General features: G+C 40.0%; 1 protein-coding gene across 3 annotated transcripts in view; it reads right to left on the bottom strand.

Annotated features, from left to right (window-relative positions):
- LOC127653334 (SRC kinase signaling inhibitor 1-like) overlaps positions 1 to 17,676 on the bottom strand; it is a 191,864-nt gene that overhangs the window by 7,242 nt on the left and 166,946 nt on the right. Inside the window, exons 17-20 of one of the 3 annotated variants that reach the window (XM_052139985.1) lie at positions 16,919 to 17,068; positions 11,813 to 12,643; positions 9,810 to 9,923; positions 1,862 to 2,974 (exon numbers count right to left, since the gene is read on the bottom strand). In XM_052139985.1, coding sequence (XP_051995945.1) covers positions 2,813 to 2,974; positions 9,810 to 9,923; positions 11,813 to 12,643; positions 16,919 to 17,068 — 1,257 coding nt within the window. In that variant the 3' untranslated portion in view covers positions 1,862 to 2,812. Of the gene's footprint in view, positions 1 to 1,861; positions 2,975 to 9,809; positions 9,924 to 11,812; positions 12,644 to 16,918; positions 17,069 to 17,676 lie in introns of those variants that run through there. The other 2 variants (XM_052139986.1, XR_007971792.1) reach the window with 2 other exon arrangements.

Below are 17,676 nucleotides of genomic sequence, written 5' to 3'. Positions count from 1 at the left end.
CAGACTATATTTTGTCCTGTGACAGAGGTGTTTGGCTTAACTATGCTCAGATTCAGAGACAACAGAGCATGACATTTTCATGAACTACAAAAATCAACACCAAAAATATATTATTCCCAGTTTCAGTGTTGGCATACTTACTGCATCTGGCCTTTGTAGTGTGGAGAACAGTGAAACCACAGAACTAATGTGCTTGTAACTGGCATATTCATCTTTCCTGCTGAAAAAAACAGCATTGCTGGTCACCAGTTTGGATGCTGGTGCCCTTCATTTACTCACCCTCATGCCATCAAATATGTATATGTCTTTCTTTCTTCTGCTGAACACAAATGAAGATTTTTAGAAGAACATCTCAGCTTGTTAGGTCCATTCAATGCAAGTGATCAGGCATTTGAAGCTTCAAAAATCAGATAAAATCAGCCTACAAATAATTCATTCATATCCAGTGGTTTAATCCATGTCTTCTGAAGAGATATGCTAAGTGTGGGTGAGAACATATCAAAATATTACAAATTTTTCACGAGTTTCATTTTTGTTTTGCAGAAGAAAAACATACACATCTGGGATGGCATGAGGGTGAGTAAATGATGAGAGGGGAACTATACCTTTAACCAGCAAGCCTCCATTGGTTAACCAGCATTTTTCACTGGTGAATTGCATGGCTATGTTGGTCTACCACAGAGACCAGCACCAAACCAACATGAAAATGAATGATTCTCTAAGCTGGTCTTTTCAGCATGATTTGAATCTACATTCAGCAGAGTTTGGATCCACATTCTGGTTAAGCTTAAACTAGTATCTAATTATGCATTTCAAAATAACACGTTTTACACTTATGATGCATACTGGAAATTAATCTAAATCTGAGAATCTGTGGTTTTGATAGCACTATAAGTGGACTATATTAGTGGCTATGAGAGGATGAGTTGGAATGTTCTACTTCACAGATGTCTTCTACTCGGTGGATCACGTCCATAAGAACTACCCCTCAATCATCATACCTTTATAACTCCTACATGGTGAACCTAACCATCTGTTTGTGCATTTAGAATCTGACATAATTTTCTCAATCTGGGAGTCCCTAAGTTTTAATACAGTTTGTGTCTAACTTTTGATGATTGTCAGATCATTGTACTTTTTAATTCAAATTCAATTTAATTCATTATCTGGGTATTAGATACCTCTTTAGTCTCAAAAACCTGCTATGCTTCTTGAATGATCTTGCTGCAACTAGAAAGTAGCCTAAATATTTTTAAATAGCCTTTTGGAAAAATGTGACTCTTAAGAACTTAAGAACAATAGCCTCAATGCCAACCCATAATATGTTCATGTGATTAAAAAGCAAGCAGCCCTCCACTTTCTTACAATTCATCTGTTGCCATGACAACTTGTGCTAAGTTACAAGAAACATGTTAAAATGGCTTTATAAAGACCTATTTGAGAGTTAATGAGAACAAGAATGGATTCATGAGTGTATGTGCATTAAGCGACTGTATAACCCAGGGGTTGGCAACCTTCTTGACACGGAGTGCCATTTTTTCTTCTTGGTCAATGGCTGTGCTGAAGCCAATGATTATGATATAATCATGATCATGCATGTGAAGTTTCACAGAGCATCTTGTTAAAGTGCTTTAATGAAAGAAAATCTGTTCTTTTGTACAAAACGAGTTAATAGTTAATGTCACAAATTTGCTTATTTGATTACTGATCACATTGTGTGGAACCTTAAACATTTCTTATATTATGCCATACGTTTTTCAAAATCACGCATAGCACGCAAGCAACAGTGAGAGAGGAGCAGGCTATTTTAAGTTTTTCACACCTGCATTCCAAACTAAATCTTGATGTAATCCTTCCTCATGATCGCACAGCCTGTTTTCATCAGCTGAAAGGGAGGCTAAACATTATTAAAGTGTGACGAGACACATGCTGCACATGCATGCCGATCAACTACTTAGCCCTTTTTGATGAATCACACCTCCAAAATCCAAAAATGTATTTCCAGGTTTAATTTATATTTTGAATAGACTCAGATATTTTAACCCCATGATGTGGGTTTATGTTTTCTCTTTTAATCGTTTAATGTAATTTTGAGTGTGATCACGGTTTAAGGAGGGTGTACTTGTATGCTGGGTTGGAAATCTCAAGGATTAATAGTGGTGTTTTCCTTATTACATCATGTGTTGTTCTGAAAGCAAAAAAGAAACAAATGACACACGGAAGGTAGGCTACTGCAGGCTTGTGATGTGAGAATGGCGAAAGAGTCTTTTTTCGTAAACTACAGTCTCGTCACATTTAACTTTTTGTTTAGTCTCCCATTCGGCTCACGAAAAGATGCTGCGTGATCACGAGGAAGGATTACATCAAGATGTAGATTGGAATGCAGGAGCGGAATTTATATAAATAAAATAATCTACTCTCTTTCAACCGTTGCTGGCGTGCCATTGATTACCCCTTCACGTGCCAATGCTGGCATGCATGCCATAGGTTGTCGACCCCTGGTATAACCTGTAACCACATGCGATTTTGCTGTTAATAATTTTTACTATAATCATAGCACCAATTTAAGTTATGTTCCTAAACAGTACAACTGTTAGCCAGAAAACCTACATCAGAACAAGTGATGCAGCTTTTCATGTTAAGGTTTTGCTGTATTTTTCTAAACATTCTATTTGTTGATATAGATATGAGCAATAAAAACTCTGAACAAACACAGACTACTACAGTACTCACTCAATTATTGCAACTCTACTTGGTTTTACAAAGTCTTACAGTCTTGATTTTACACTTGATGGACATCTACTGGACTCAGCTAGGTTCCAACATGTGAGATTTGGCAAACAAATGAGGGTTTGGGAAAACAGTCCTTCCCCAGGCCTCCCGTGGGTGGTGTGATGCTGGCTGTGCGGTGGAGCTGGAACAGGCTGGTGGTGAGTGTCCAAGCCCATCTGTTGGCTTTCTGGAACTGGCATAACTGCAGGGTAGGTAAGGTTAAGAGTTTAGATCTGCTCATAAACTAGAGAAAATTTAACCTAGGATGAAGAAGGATAAATAAGACTGTTTTCCGCCTCCGTGCGGAATGTTACGGTAATCCATATGGCGTCTTGGAGAGGATGGCCAAGGAAAGGTCGTGGAAACAAAATGCTACAAAAACCAAATCTAAAATTTGATCTTTTATGCCAAGTAATAAAATAAAATTTTAAATTTCAACTTTTCTTCTCCCTTGAAGTCTTCCTCTTTGTACTTGTGCTCCTTGCCTCCTTCAAATACATAGCATTTTCAACCATGTCCACTTTCCTCTCCTTATTCACTGTCGTTGGTGTTCACTGGCTTGGGTTCGGTCTTGTTCCGCTCCTTTACAAACTCAAGGCTGCGAATAGTGGAGGGTTTTAGGGCTTGTGAAGACAGACTGAGGGAGGTGAATGCAGAAGGGGAGGAAGGTGAGGAAGAGGGTGATGAGGGGGAAGGAGGGGAGTGGCCATTTGAGATGTCAAGAGGAAGGGTGGTGGAATGGATGCTCTGTTCTCGTTGTAAACGATGATGTCTGAAGGTGGAGGAGAGGAGCAGGGCCTCGGATGAGAGGCTGGATGCAGAGAGGCTAGCGAGCAATGTTTTGGCATGGCTGGAGGAGGTCATCAGGGAGGACAGGGTCCCCTCCTGGGGGTACTTGCGGAGCCTGGAGGGCAGTTGGCCGGAGAAGCTGGCTGCTCTGGTGCTTGCAAGGAGTGACTCTGTTGCTCTGACTCTGCTGATGTTCAGACTCAGAGCCTGTGGGCCAGATGGTGAGCACAAAGTTGAGGAAGAAAGAAAAAGAGTGGGCAGAGAAGAAATAGAATAAAGACATTGAAGTTCATGGAGGTGTTTATGGTTTGGTTTGGCTTTGTTGTCTATAGTTTCTCTTCTCATAATTTCTTTCAAAAACACAGACCTAAGGAATGAATGAGACTCCAGTGAATACTGGTAACTGGAAGATGTTGTAGGATGTTTAATTCCCTAAATGTATATAGGACCATAGTAGGAGGACAAGGAGAACCAGGTAAAGGATTGTGGGTTTGAGTCAGGAGATGCTAATGAAGACGTGGTGAAGACGGAGGAGGTGGACAAGACTTGGTCAGGTCAGGTTGGTTTGTGTCTGCTGCTTACTGGGTCAGACGTGAATGATTGCCATGGTGACGCACGGGGTCAAATATGTGAGCGCATCGTCCCGACGAACGATGGCAGGTTATACGCAGGCAGGTAACGGTGAAGAAGTGGAAGAGGAAATGCAAGAGGAAGGGGAGGAGTGGGAGGAAGGGATGGAAAGATGAAAACAGGAGACAAACACAGTACAACGTTATTCAGGTTAGGATCATTCATGCATGATGAATGATAGCCATGTAGAAATCTATAGTTGTGTTCCAAAACCTTGTGAGCTGCCTCGCTGTCTATTGCCTACATGGAGTGGTGGTGGCGTAGTGGCTAAAGCACAGGGCTGTTAATCAGATGGTTGCTGGTTCTAACCCCACGGCCACCACCATTGTGTCCTTGAGCAAGGCACTTAAATCCAGGTTGCTCCGGGGGGATTGTCCCTGTAATAAGTGCACTGTAAGTCGCTTTGGATAAAAGCGTTTGCCAAATGCATAAATGTAAATGTACATGATCAGCTGCCTTCTAAGGGGCTGTTCACTTTGAACGCAAAATTGCATCTGTCTGTGCTGCTTTCCCATTGTTTTTCTATACAAACATGAACTAGAATGTCTTTCACTGTTGAGGCATGTCTCGTTCTTTCAGCATCTTGCGCAGAAGTGCCACGTTTTTTAGATGCAATGTCAGGTTGAAAAGAATTGCGATTTTTAAAAGCGTGTCTCAAGACACCTGCATTCTTTTATATTTATTGCACTGCATCAAGCTATTTTGTGAAGTGCAAGAACGTGTTCCGTCTGATCGGACCCTAAGGCAGTTTCATAACCATCATGGAACTATATAAGTAACTGATCTAGGAAAATGTCCTTAGGCAACAAATCCACACGCCACAATAGATTTCAATAGATATAGCATGTTGCTAAATCTAATGCTAAATAGATTTAGCATATTTGATGTTAGCATGTTGCTAAGCAAACAGTGCATTACTTTAATAAGCATAATACCTCCGTCACCAGCTCACTAGGTTTTGGAACAGAGCATATGTGTGGATTTCACAACATATTTCACGCAAATCCACGTTACATTAGAGACACACGTTACATTTTTAAACATTTGTAATGCTATACTGTATGCAATAAGACTGTGGCACCAGCAACTGACCATTCACCAAGAGCTTGGCGAGCTTAGTGAATGTAAGCATAAACACATCTCTGTTACCCTCAGTCACCCACAAACAATCTTTCAGTCTTTCTGTATGACAGGACAGACAGTTCAAATCAGTGTTCTTCATAGATCCACTCAATCTCTAATCAGTTTCAGGAGAGTTAGAATGACAGCACAGAGAGAAAGAGGGAACAGAGAGAGATATGTTAAAGAGAGAGCCCACAAAGCCAGGGCCCACATGAAGTGCCAATTATTCCATCCTGATTAAGCAGATAAGACTTTCCATCTCTCTTGCCTTGTATCTCTCTATCCTTTAACCTTCTCCCTCTTTTTCATTTCACCTAACCTTTTCCAAAACCGTTGGCCTATGGCCTTTACACCCAGCCTTGTCAAAAAATAAATATTAGGACATTGACACAATTCGAATCTTTTTGGCTCTATACACCACCACAATGGATTTGAAATGAAACGAACAAGATGTGCTTTAATTTGAGGGTATTTACATCCAAATCAGGTGAACGGTGTAGGAATTACAACAGTTTGTATACTGTATGTGCCTCCCACTTTTTAAGGGACCAAAAGTAATGGGACAATTGGCTGCTCAGCTGTTCCATGGCCAGGTGTGTGTTATTCCCTCATTATCCCATTTAAAAGGAGCAGATAAAAGGTCCAGAGTTCATTTCAAGTATGCTATTTGCATTTGGAGTCTGTTGCTGTCAACTCTCAATATGAGATCCAAAGAGCTGTCACTATCAGTGAAGCAAGCCATCATTAGGCTGAAAAATCAAAACAAACCCATCAGAGAGATAGCAAAAGCATTAGGTGTGGCCAAATCAACTGTTTGGAACATTCTTAAAAAGAAAGAACGCACCGGTGAGCTCAGCAACACCAAAAGACCCGGAAGACCACGGAAAACAACTGTGGTGGATGACCGAAGAATTCTTTCCCTGGTGAAGAAAACACCCTTCACAACAGTTGGCCAGATCAAGAACACTCTCCAGGAGGTAGGTGTATGTGTGTCAAAGTCAACAATCAAGAGAAGACTTCACCAGAGTGAATACAGAGGGTTCACCACAAGATGTAAACCATTGGTGAGCCTCAAAAACAGGAAGGCCAGATTAGAGTTTGCCAAACAACATCTAAAAAAGCCTTCACAGTTCTGGAACAACATCCTATGGACAGATGAGACAAAGATCAACTTGTACCAGAGTGATGGGAAGAGAAGAGTATGGAGAAGGAAAGGAACTGCTCATGATCCAAAGCATACCACCTCATCAGTGAGGCATGGTGGTGGTAGTGTCATGGCGTGGGCATGTATGGCGCCAATGGAACTGGTTGTCTTGTATTTATTGATGATGTGACTGCTGACAAATGCAGCAGGATGAATTCTGAAGTGTTTCGGGCAATATTATCTGCTCATATTCAGCCAAATGCTTCAGAACTCATTGGACAGCGCTTCACAGTACAGATGGACAATGACCCGAAGCATACTGCGAAAGCAACCAAAGAGTTTTTTAAGGGAAAGAAGTGGAACGTCATGCAACGGCCAAGTCAATCACCTGACCTGAATCCAATTGAGCATGCATTTCACTTGCTAAAGACAAAACTGAAGGGAAAATGCCCCAAGAACAAGCAGGAACTGAAGACAGTTGCAGTAGAGGCCTGGCAGGGCATCACCAGGGATGAAACGCAGCATCTGGTGATGTCTATGCGTTCCAGACTTCAGGCTGTAATTGACTGCAAAGGATTTGCAACCAAGTATTAAAATGTGAAAGTGGGAGGCACATACAGTATACAAACTGTTGTAATTCCTACACCGTTCACCTGATTTGGATGTAAATACCCTCAAATTAAAGCTGAAAGTCTGCAGTTAAAGCACATCTTGTTCGTTTCATCTCAAATCCATTGTGGTGGTGTATAGAGCCAAAAAGATTAGAATTGTGTCGACGTCCCAATATTTATGGACCTGACTGTAGCTACTGGTTTTGCACAGTCATAAGGAATCCTTTTCACACTTGGCCAGCTCACATACATTTTCCTGCAATTTTGTAATTCTTAATTTTCCCTTTAGAAAGTTGACCATTTCAAAAGATGCCATGAATCCAAAGAGACTATTGAATGAATTGACCCTTCACCATTACCCTCATCCTAAAAGCATTTCTGACTAATCCTATTTTAGCAACTGTTGCCATCCACCATATTCCAGACAAGTGTTAGCTTTTTTCCAATGAGAGTCTATGAGAGTAATGTGTGTTTGAATAGTTTTAAGCCGAATTGTATAGGAATGTAAAAAACATTATTGGGTCACTTTTAACAGTGATACGATGTGACCTAGAGAGGAAACATGGATGTTTTCTTTCTTTCTTTCATCTTTGAATACTCTAGAGAAGAGCATGCTATGGATTATACTGTGCCAGCCCTCATTCCAAAATGATAACATCAGCAAGAACACCTACATGTGCTCCAAGGTAACTTAAATGTAACACCTTAACGTTAATTAATTTTTTTATTGATTCAGATCTTAGAAAAGGAAATAGTAAAGATAGAGTGAGAGGGAGCATGCAGAGAAATGAAGAGAGTAAGGCCAAGATGGAGTGTGTAAAGTCTTTGTAAAGCAATGATGTGTTGATTTATTTTCCATCTACAGGTACGTGGGCAGCCAGGGAGAGCACTCTATTGAAAGATAGAGGAGAAAACAAAATCAAATGGATGAGACCAATAGGGACAAAGAAAAGCACAGCAGGCAGAATAAATCATAAATAAAATGAGACACTGAGTGAAAAAATAAGTGACAAAGTTAAGACTAAAGATAGACTAATGCAAAGACTAAAACAGAATAAGACCAAGAGCATGATCAAGACTAATGCCAGACCAAGACCAAGATGAAGGAAAGACCATGGGCTGAGTTCGGAATGGCAGAAATAGTAAGAGTAGTATAGTAGTGTGCCATTCCAAACTCAGCCCAAGACTAACATCAGAACAAGACCAGTCAGATAGATGATCCTGCGTTTATTTCCTGCATTCATCCTTCCATCCCTTGTGTGCATAAATGTGTGTTTGTACCCATTTGCTGCTATGAGCATTAAGAGAAAATGTAGGCATGTGCTGTCCACTTCAAAGGGAATAATTAGGGGTTGCACTGATTATATCCAGCTTAGCAGGAGTGCCTATAACCGCAGATATGCTCTTCTGTAATTATACCTGCAATGAACCCTCTGATCTCTCGCTCTCTCTCTTGCCAACATCAGCCTAATTTTTCCTTCCCCATAAAATATATTATTTTCTAATATTCATAGCCTGTTGAACAGGTGCCAGGTTTATTAAATACAGAGTGAAGAGATTTACAGAGCATCAGCATATCTATCATTGCTTAACTTTCAGCAGAGAGGCCCTCAGCTGTCTGTGTCTACTCAGCTTTTTCGCTCTCTAATCAATCTTTTAAACATTTCTGTTTTCTCCACCTTTCTCTTTTACTTTGGTTATGGTTTAGAGCTCACATGGTCCAAGTCACTGTCTTTACACTTCTTCTCCCCACCTTCTCCTGAGACTCTTACATCTCTGGTTTATTTTTCTTTGAGGGACTTTAAAGTGTAGAATCCCAAATGTTCTGCAATTGGCACACCAATTCAGCTTTTTCAAAGCACCACTTCCATCACTGCTAGAAAGTTCTCTTCCGGCCTCACTTCAATTGTGACTGACATACACAAACACTTCTAATATGAAAGAATGCTTTGCAGTAGTCTGAGCTGTGGGATGTTTTTAAACTGCCCTCAGACAGAATTTTGAATCTGTTTTGTTTTGTTATCTGTTTACAGATAATGATTTTCCATCATTCCAAACCATTTTAACACTACACTAGGGATATACCAAGACACAAAGACTAGACTTAAATTACACTGGGTTAAAATAAGACTGAGACTAGACAGGGAATAGACCACAACTAAGACCAAAGTCCAAGATGAAGGATTAAACAAGCAAACAAGACAGAGACTAAAACTATACAAAGACAGGACTAAGACTAGACCATGATGATAACTGAGACTTAGACTAGACCAAGAGTAACACTAGACTAAGGATAGACCAAGACTAGTACAACACTGAGACTACAATTAGACTATGACGTAAATAAGACCAAGACAAAGGCTAGACCAAGACTGAAACTGGACCAGGAATAGACCACAACTAAGACCAGACTAATAATAGACCAAGTCAAAGATGAATGATAAAACAAGACCGTGACCAAGACAGGACTAAGACTAGACCATGACAACTACAGACACTAAGACTAGACTATGATAAAAATACTTAGACTATGAGTATTATACTATACAGAGACTATACTTAGACTATGAACAGACTTTGGATTCACTAAGACCAATACAAAGGCTAGACCAAGACCATCACTGAAACTAAGACAGAGTCTACTCTAAACTTGACAAAGACAGGACTAAGGCTAGTAAACCAAGAATAAGAATAGACCAATGAACAGACAGACAGACAGACAGACAGATAGATACTAATACCTGCTGTTGACCCTGGTTCTTAAGGAAGTCATCTCTCTGTTTGCTTGTTTTGCTCTTTTCTGATCCACTTTGCTGCAGGTGCTTTAGACGAGTAAGTGCCTTACCACCACCAGTCTGCGATAGAGTAGAGAGAAGGAGAAACAGATGTTCTGTGCATGTTTTGTAATATTTCCATTCGGATTTAATTTGCTAGTGAAGTCAGAGGAAGTGCTGTAGGAAAACAAGATGCAGGCAGACAGGCTAATAGTGATGTGTTTTTATTAGGACACGTGCAAGCATTTCAGAGCAATTATCTCTTTCTTTCTCAGACACACAGATGCGTATTACCTGCTATTCCTTGCATTAAAATCAGAGACTATAAATCAAATGTGACAAAATCTCTCTACAAAAAACTCTTCCTTCCTTTGCATATATTAGCTACACAAGAACAAGCACAAGACCAATGTCACAACCAGCCAAAAGCCATTTTAAAGCTTTAAGGAGGTCCATTAGCTATATTTTATGTAAAAAAGGGTTTCACTAAAAACATGGATCTCTGTACGAGGATCTAATGCCTGCAATCAGATGGACTTGGGTTGCCAGGCTCCATCTGTCCGATGAAAGTAGCGTGCAACAGCAACCAAGAGTGAGGGCATGAACACGACGAGAACAACACCATAGCTAGGAGGAATGATGCAATGTTGGCTTGTATGCAAATGTGTGGGCTGAAAGCAGCTCGACACAGTGGAAAACACAAGTGACATCGTCCAAATCCTTCCCTGCTGTCACTCATGAAGATCTGCCCTGTTCTCAGAGGACCTGAATAATACACATGACGCCTGGTAGGTTGCTGCTTCATAGCATGCTTACACAGAGTCTGTTTTACCCTGACAACTACTCTCCAAAGACAAATGAGGCTATGAAGCAAATTCAAGAGAAGAAATATGCATAAATTATTTTACAATATGAACTTGGAGTAGTTTGGTTGTGCAAAGACAAAGAACTTCCCTGTTCTTTATATTTTTATTATGCGAGGAAACCACATAATATAGTTTTAATGTCAATTGTGCTCAAGAAAATAAGACAGGAGAAAGTAATGAAATTGCAAAGTCATTTTAAGAGAGAAAGAGTTTAGTGAAGAAGAAACATAAAACATGAAAATTTATTGTCGAAAAACACAGTAATAGGTAATTTCTACACAGTACAAACATTAAATACTAGAGGCAAACAATTTATCGAAGCATCAGCAAAATCTACACAAAACTGATATAGTTGAGGCACAAAGGCAAAGAAACTAAAGACCTTCCACCAGAGCAGAGGGTTAACAAATCTAGCTGATAAGAAGCTAACGGAATGTTTCACTCAAAATTAAAGTTATGTTATACTTTACTTCTACAGAACACAAAAAGAGGAATTTCTTTAAAGTCATGATCACTTATTTACATATAATGATAGTGACTCACTTTAAAGCACACAAAAGTGTCCCAAAAAATAGTAAATGTGAAACCAAAATCGTCATTCACTAGCCAATCAAATCAAATCATTGACCAACTTATGTATACAGAGCCCACATCAAATATGTGACATAATACTAGTTTACGATACCAACAAGGTTTGACGTTATTGACATATCACCATATTTGAAATGGGCTCTGTATACATGAGTTAACAAAGGATTTGATTTATTTGGTTTGATAGTGAATAATGGCTTTCATCATTCAAAGTGATCGTACATCTTCAGAAAATTTGAAACACATGAGTGGCATGGACTACTTTTATGACCCTTTTGGGTACTTTGTTAAGCTTTGAAGTGAGGCACTATCAACTGCCATTGTATAGAAATAAGTGATTGCTACATTACTTCAAATATATGCTTTTGGGTTCCATGGAAGAAAGTAAGACACATGGGGTTTGAACGAAATGAGTAAATAATGACAGAATCATTTCTTTGGGGAACTATTCCTTTAACATGGAAACGACAGTAAGGCTGAAGGTTGAAGAAGACATTGAAGGCGAGGTTGAACCTTAGCTGTTGATGTACTGATGTAAGTAGGTTTAGGTGGGACAGGGGGTTTGTTTACTTCGCCTCCATCTTCAGGGCTCTGTGCTGTATGCCGAGTGCTGCTGGATATCTTGAGGGAGCTGCTGATGGTGGAGGAGCTCTGTGGCTGGGCAGCAATGGGGCAGATGTTCCCTGTGTGAGGGTCTGTGCTGAACTCCATCAAGCTAAGCTCCAGCTCACGAATGGTTTCCTCCAGACTGTCCAGCCGAAGGTATGTGCTGTGGCAGATATCTTCCTTTTCCCCTCCAACACCCTGAGTTCGGATCAAACCCATGTGAGATGTCTCTGAGGGGCCATTTTCCTTCAAGACAGACGATGTAGTTTCCACCTTTTGGCGGAGTGTCCCTGGCCTCTGATCTCTCGATGTCTCGTCTTTCAACTCTCTCTCTGCCTCAAGAGAATCCTGTAGCCTTGGCTCCCTCCTCAGAGGCTGTTTAATTGCTCTCTCCCTTGTTAAGTGTGGCCTGGACTGGGCCACATCCTGAACAGGAGTCTGCCTTGTCTGTGGCTCCCTCTGGGCCACATCGAAGTCTTGTATCCAAGAGACTTTTTGGCTGGTTGTCAAGTCTTGTTTCCATAGTGACAGACTGGGAGTCCTGACAATGTGGCTAAAGTAACTTACTCTGATGTCATTTCCAGTTTCATTGTCTTGCATTGTCGGTGCACAGTCAGTAATATGTGGTGCTGCAGATGGACTGGCCCTAACCGAGTCCTCTGAAGGGGATGTGGGGAGTGAGTTACATTCAGTCAAGACTATCTGGGGGACCAAAGTGGGGGACATTCCATGCTGCGTCTGGAATATAAAAGCAGTAATTTGATGTATAATTCATAAAGATTCCCAATAGTTCAGCTTTCCAATGCTTTCTACTGTTATTGTTACAGTATTTAAAATGAGCTAAGTGAAGATTCCTTGGTAATATTGTTGGACTGTTCAAGAAAACCAAACAGAAAACACACACACACACACACACACACACACACACACACACACACACACACACACACACACACACACACACACACACACACACACACACACACAGTTGTGTTTCCATGTTTTATGGGGACTTTCCATAGACATAATGGTTTTTATACTGTACAAACTTTATATTCTATCCCCTAAACCTAACCCTACCCCTAAACCTAACCCTCACAGAAAACTTTCTGAGTTTTTACATTTTCAAAAAACATAATTTAGTATGATTTATAAGCTGTTTTCCTCATGGGGACCGACAAAATGTCCCCACAAGGTCAAAAATTCCGGGTTTTACTATCCTTATGGGGACATTTGGTCCCCACAAAGTGATAAATACACGCTCACACACACACAAATATGCATACTTATGTTCACACTTACAGGTCACAGAGATATGTCTCGTACACAAATAAAAAAACTGCATTATTCAGATGAATTCTGGGCAAGCCTTACCACATCCCAAAAGTTTCAAAACACTCAACCCACACTTACAAACAAAGCAGACATGCACTGGCAGGTGCTGCACACTCACACACCTTGTGTGTAGTGACAGGTTGTGATTGTGCTCACTGGTGATAGGGGAATATCTTCGTTTCGTTGTGACTAAGAGCATCAAAATTCACTTTTTAATGTCTTAAAGTTGAGTGTAGTGAGGGTTTTTTACTATATATGTGCAAGTCTTAAGTTTCTGAAAGTCCCTCTGAGAATTTGGGGCAAACAAGAGAAGCACATCTGTGTTCATGCATGAGTGTGCAGAAAGCAGCAGTCCACACTAGCTTGCAATACGGTCTGTTACCTGTCTTGTCGAGGGCACATAGGGCAATAGCTGTAAACTAGAGGGTGGAGGGTATTTCCTGGGTGATGGCACGGGGAGGGTGGGAGTCAGATATCGCTCAAAAAGCTGAGCCATCAGGGAGATTGTAGAGAATACATTAAAAAAAATTGGGTGCACAATTTTAGTTCAGTCAAACTCATTATAGTACTCATGACACTAGAGAACCTGAATTTAAGACACGCACTACACATCCAACACTGTAAATATCATAATGCATTTAATCAAAAAGTTCAAAGTCTTATTGATTTACAAGACCTATCTCTATAACTGATAATATTACTTAAACCCAGGGGTGTAGCAATCACTACAACCAGGGGGCAAGTGACATGTCTTATCATCATTTACAAATGCTATTCATTAATTTGCCATTTTTAGGTGAAAAAATGTTGTGTTGCCACTAGCATTTTTACATGTTAGCCAACCTCTTTTCAACATTTCTTTCTCAAATAATGTACAAATTCATACATTGTGGGCTGATTGTAAAGTATTTATCTCACATTTGCAAAGTGCTGTCTTGACGGAATTTGTGGTAGTCGCCACATTCACCATGAATACATTTTTTGGCCATCTTGAGGGATAGACTTGCAGTCTCTTCAATGGCAGGCACTACTTTTCCACAACTCATGTTTTCTGGAGTTTTTTTTGTCTACTGAAATTTCTTCAAATGTTTCATCAGCAGAATGATCCAAAACACATTAAACATTATTACAACACATTGAAAAGACTACGTCAATCCCTCACAACCTCCATTTTCCAACATTCCACTCTTTTTTTTATTGGTTAAAAAAGTAAGTGCACTTTCAGTGTGAACACACTCACACTACTTGCACTACAAAATGGTGTAGAATAGTGCAGAAGTATGTGATTTGTAATGCAGCTCTAGATTTGCACATTGTCTGGCCATCGCTATGCAGTTGTTAAAGTGTTCTAAATGTTTTTTGGCGTGTTGTTGGTATGTAATTGCTTAGCTATTTTGGGTGATTGTTAGGATGTTCTTGACCAGTTGAAAGTCTCTATCATATTCTGATCCCTAGATATACCTCGGGTGCCTCCCTTAAAGGTGCACTCTTTAGCTGGCTCTTACTTATCCCATTGGTCCCAGTAGTAATTATTGTTTTGGACTCTATACTGACACTCAACTTCCTGAATACTGAAGATGTTTGTTTATCTTCTGTTATTATTTTTCTGTTATGGACATTTTTGGATTTAAACCCAAATAACTTTTGTGCGTTGTTGCGTGCTGGACTGTGATCGTGCAGCCAGGTCTCGATCACGATCTTTCTGCCGGCTGTAGGCCAGTGTGTAGGCCTACTCGCGATTGCCGTTTGATGTCGCGCCGTTTATCGCCATTGTGAGAGCTGCAGGACATAGCGGTTTGTTTCATGACTCCCTCTTGTTTGGACATTTTATCTTTTCACTTGCACTCATTCTTTTTGGACTGTCTTTTTGATCACACTCCTGCTGATACATCACTGTGGATTAAACTGTTGGCTCAGGCTCTGGTGTTGTTTGTAGTAAGTATATTGTGTTTGTTGTTATATTGTTTGGTTTGCTATTTTGTTTACATGTACTTTTATGTTTGAGCCTTGGCTGAAAGCACTATATAAAGTAAACTTGTTATTATTATTGTCATTATTAATAGTAGTAACATAGTCAATTGCATGACACAGTGTCTTTTGCTGTCAACATGGCAGCGCCCATGAGGGGGCGACACGCTCCATGTAAAATTAAACATCTTTTTATTAGGTTTCTGATATGACTTGGAGTCTTTATCTCATATGAGTGTACATAATTTCAACAAATGTTAAAAAAAAGGTCTTTATGTGTAAAATGTTTTAATAAGCAAAAACCTACTTATTGTACCTTTAATAATGTGATTATTTCACCCATTTTATTGTCTAGTTTGAAAAAATCATAAGTATGATGAGACTTATCAGCAAGAACCACTTATTATTATGGATTGATAAACAATGTTTGGAGTGAATTATTATGGAGTGATAACCCTGTTGCAAAGACAGCATGGCCAATGTGGACCAGCATGGAAATTCACGCTGGTGTAAGCTGGACATTTCAACAGCAAAATCCCATATTTAAATGTTAATGAATATGTATGTATAGTGCACATGAGTATTATGTAAGTTGAGAGTTTGTTTTGAGAGGCAGTTTAAGGCCTCATTATTTTTGATAGAAGGGTCGGCATAGTGTCACTGCAGCATATCCCAAAATCTCCACAGGTCTCCACAGTGTTTCCAACAGAGACATGCAGGGGCACGGAGGACAGGGGACATCTGCTTGCTTACCCTGTCATCCACTCAACCAAAAGAACAAAATCTGTCTGCTTGTGTGTGTTAATATTCCTTGCAGTGAGTGTATGTATATGTGTGTGTGTTGCTGCTCTAAAGCGTGCAGCTCAAGTGGTGTCATTCTGTGGAAGCACACTGAAGTGACCCCCTGGCAAAAAGATGTTAATACTGAGACAGCAAGATGAGTTAGTGCACTAATAAAGATCTAATACAAATATTTGACATGTGCTTTAAAGTTTTAATGCATGAGATAGCATATATTGTATATAAAAATGTTTTATGTTATTGATTCTATGTATAGTTAAATTAGACAGAAATGGCATACCACAATGCACATCCGCTTATGTCTGTGATATATTCAGTATTTACTGTATTACTTTTGGATAGGCATAAATATTGATAAACTCTACAGTATACATATTTTCTTGCCTTTAACCCTTTACCCATGCTATTTTTAGAAATCACTTTTTCAATGCTGGCTTATTATTGCAGTGACTCCATGCCTAAAGTGCACTTAAAAACAAAAGTGTCAATCAGATGGCCTGTTCCTGTATAAGTGGCTAATTCATAGAAGAATAAGCTGTAATGAGGATTTGACTATATGGCATGAGTCAAAAGAATAATGTCTAACAACAGCATGACATCACTTTACATCAGGACTTGACAAGACATTCCAAAACCACTCATTTGCACTAAAATTGGTCATGAGCCAAAGAGCACAGACAGAGATTCAGATCTCCTGCCTGTTAATGTGTGCTTAATAAACAGGCAAACCAGTCAACCGGTTGTACCCACCAATGTGTGTGAATGTGTGAACATAATTGTATTGCTCAGTGGGTGTGTACCAGACACATCTGGTGCTTGTGACATATGGACATTTATCATGAACATTAACACCTCTGCAGTTAGGGTACAGATGGCTGATGGGACTCCTCAGGTAAGACATGTGCTCACCTCCAGCTCAGCAGCTAACTTCTCCTCGTCCCCATTCTCTCTTTCACCAGCGATGGTTGGAGGGGTGGAGGCCGGCCGGGGGGCTTCAGATACACTCCTCCTCAGCTTCACGTGTGGCTTCTGAGGCTCGGTCTCCTCTGATTCAGATTTCTGTTTAGATAAACACATATACTCACTGAGCACTTTTTATATATTATTAGGAACACCTGTACACCTACTTATTCATGCATTACTTAATCAGCAAATCGTGTAGCAGCAGTGCAATGCTTAAATTCATGCAGATACGGGTCAGGATCTTCAGTTATCAGTAATCAACTATCAGAATAGGGAAAAAAATGTCATCTCAGTGATTACGAACATGGCATGATTGTTTGTGCCAGACGAGAAGGTTTAAGTATTTCTGTAACTGCTGAAATGTATTGAGCAGAATATCATCTCAGAATGCACAATTCGTCAAACCTTGAGGCAAATCAGCTACAACAACAGAAGAGTAGAAGTAGGATGCGCACATCCAAACACTAAGGCAGATGCACGATCCAAAATTTACAAAATTCATGAAAAAACAAAAGAATGGCACACTGCTATAAATTCTCTCATGTAATTTAATATAATAGAAAAGATAACGTTTCGACCAGGCAGTCTACAACAGCAGAAGGCCACATCGGATTCCACTTCTGTCAGAAAGCTCAGGCTGCAGTGGCCACAGGCTCACCATAACTGGACAGTTGAAGACAGGATAAACGTAGCCTGGTCTGATA

The sequence above is a fragment of the Xyrauchen texanus genome, chromosome 12 (assembly GCF_025860055.1).
Source record: "Xyrauchen texanus isolate HMW12.3.18 chromosome 12, RBS_HiC_50CHRs, whole genome shotgun sequence".
Classification (NCBI taxonomy): Eukaryota; Metazoa; Chordata; class Actinopteri; order Cypriniformes; family Catostomidae; genus Xyrauchen; species Xyrauchen texanus.
The sequence above is the reverse complement of the archived record's forward strand: the minus strand, read 5'-3'. Positions and strand labels throughout refer to the sequence as shown.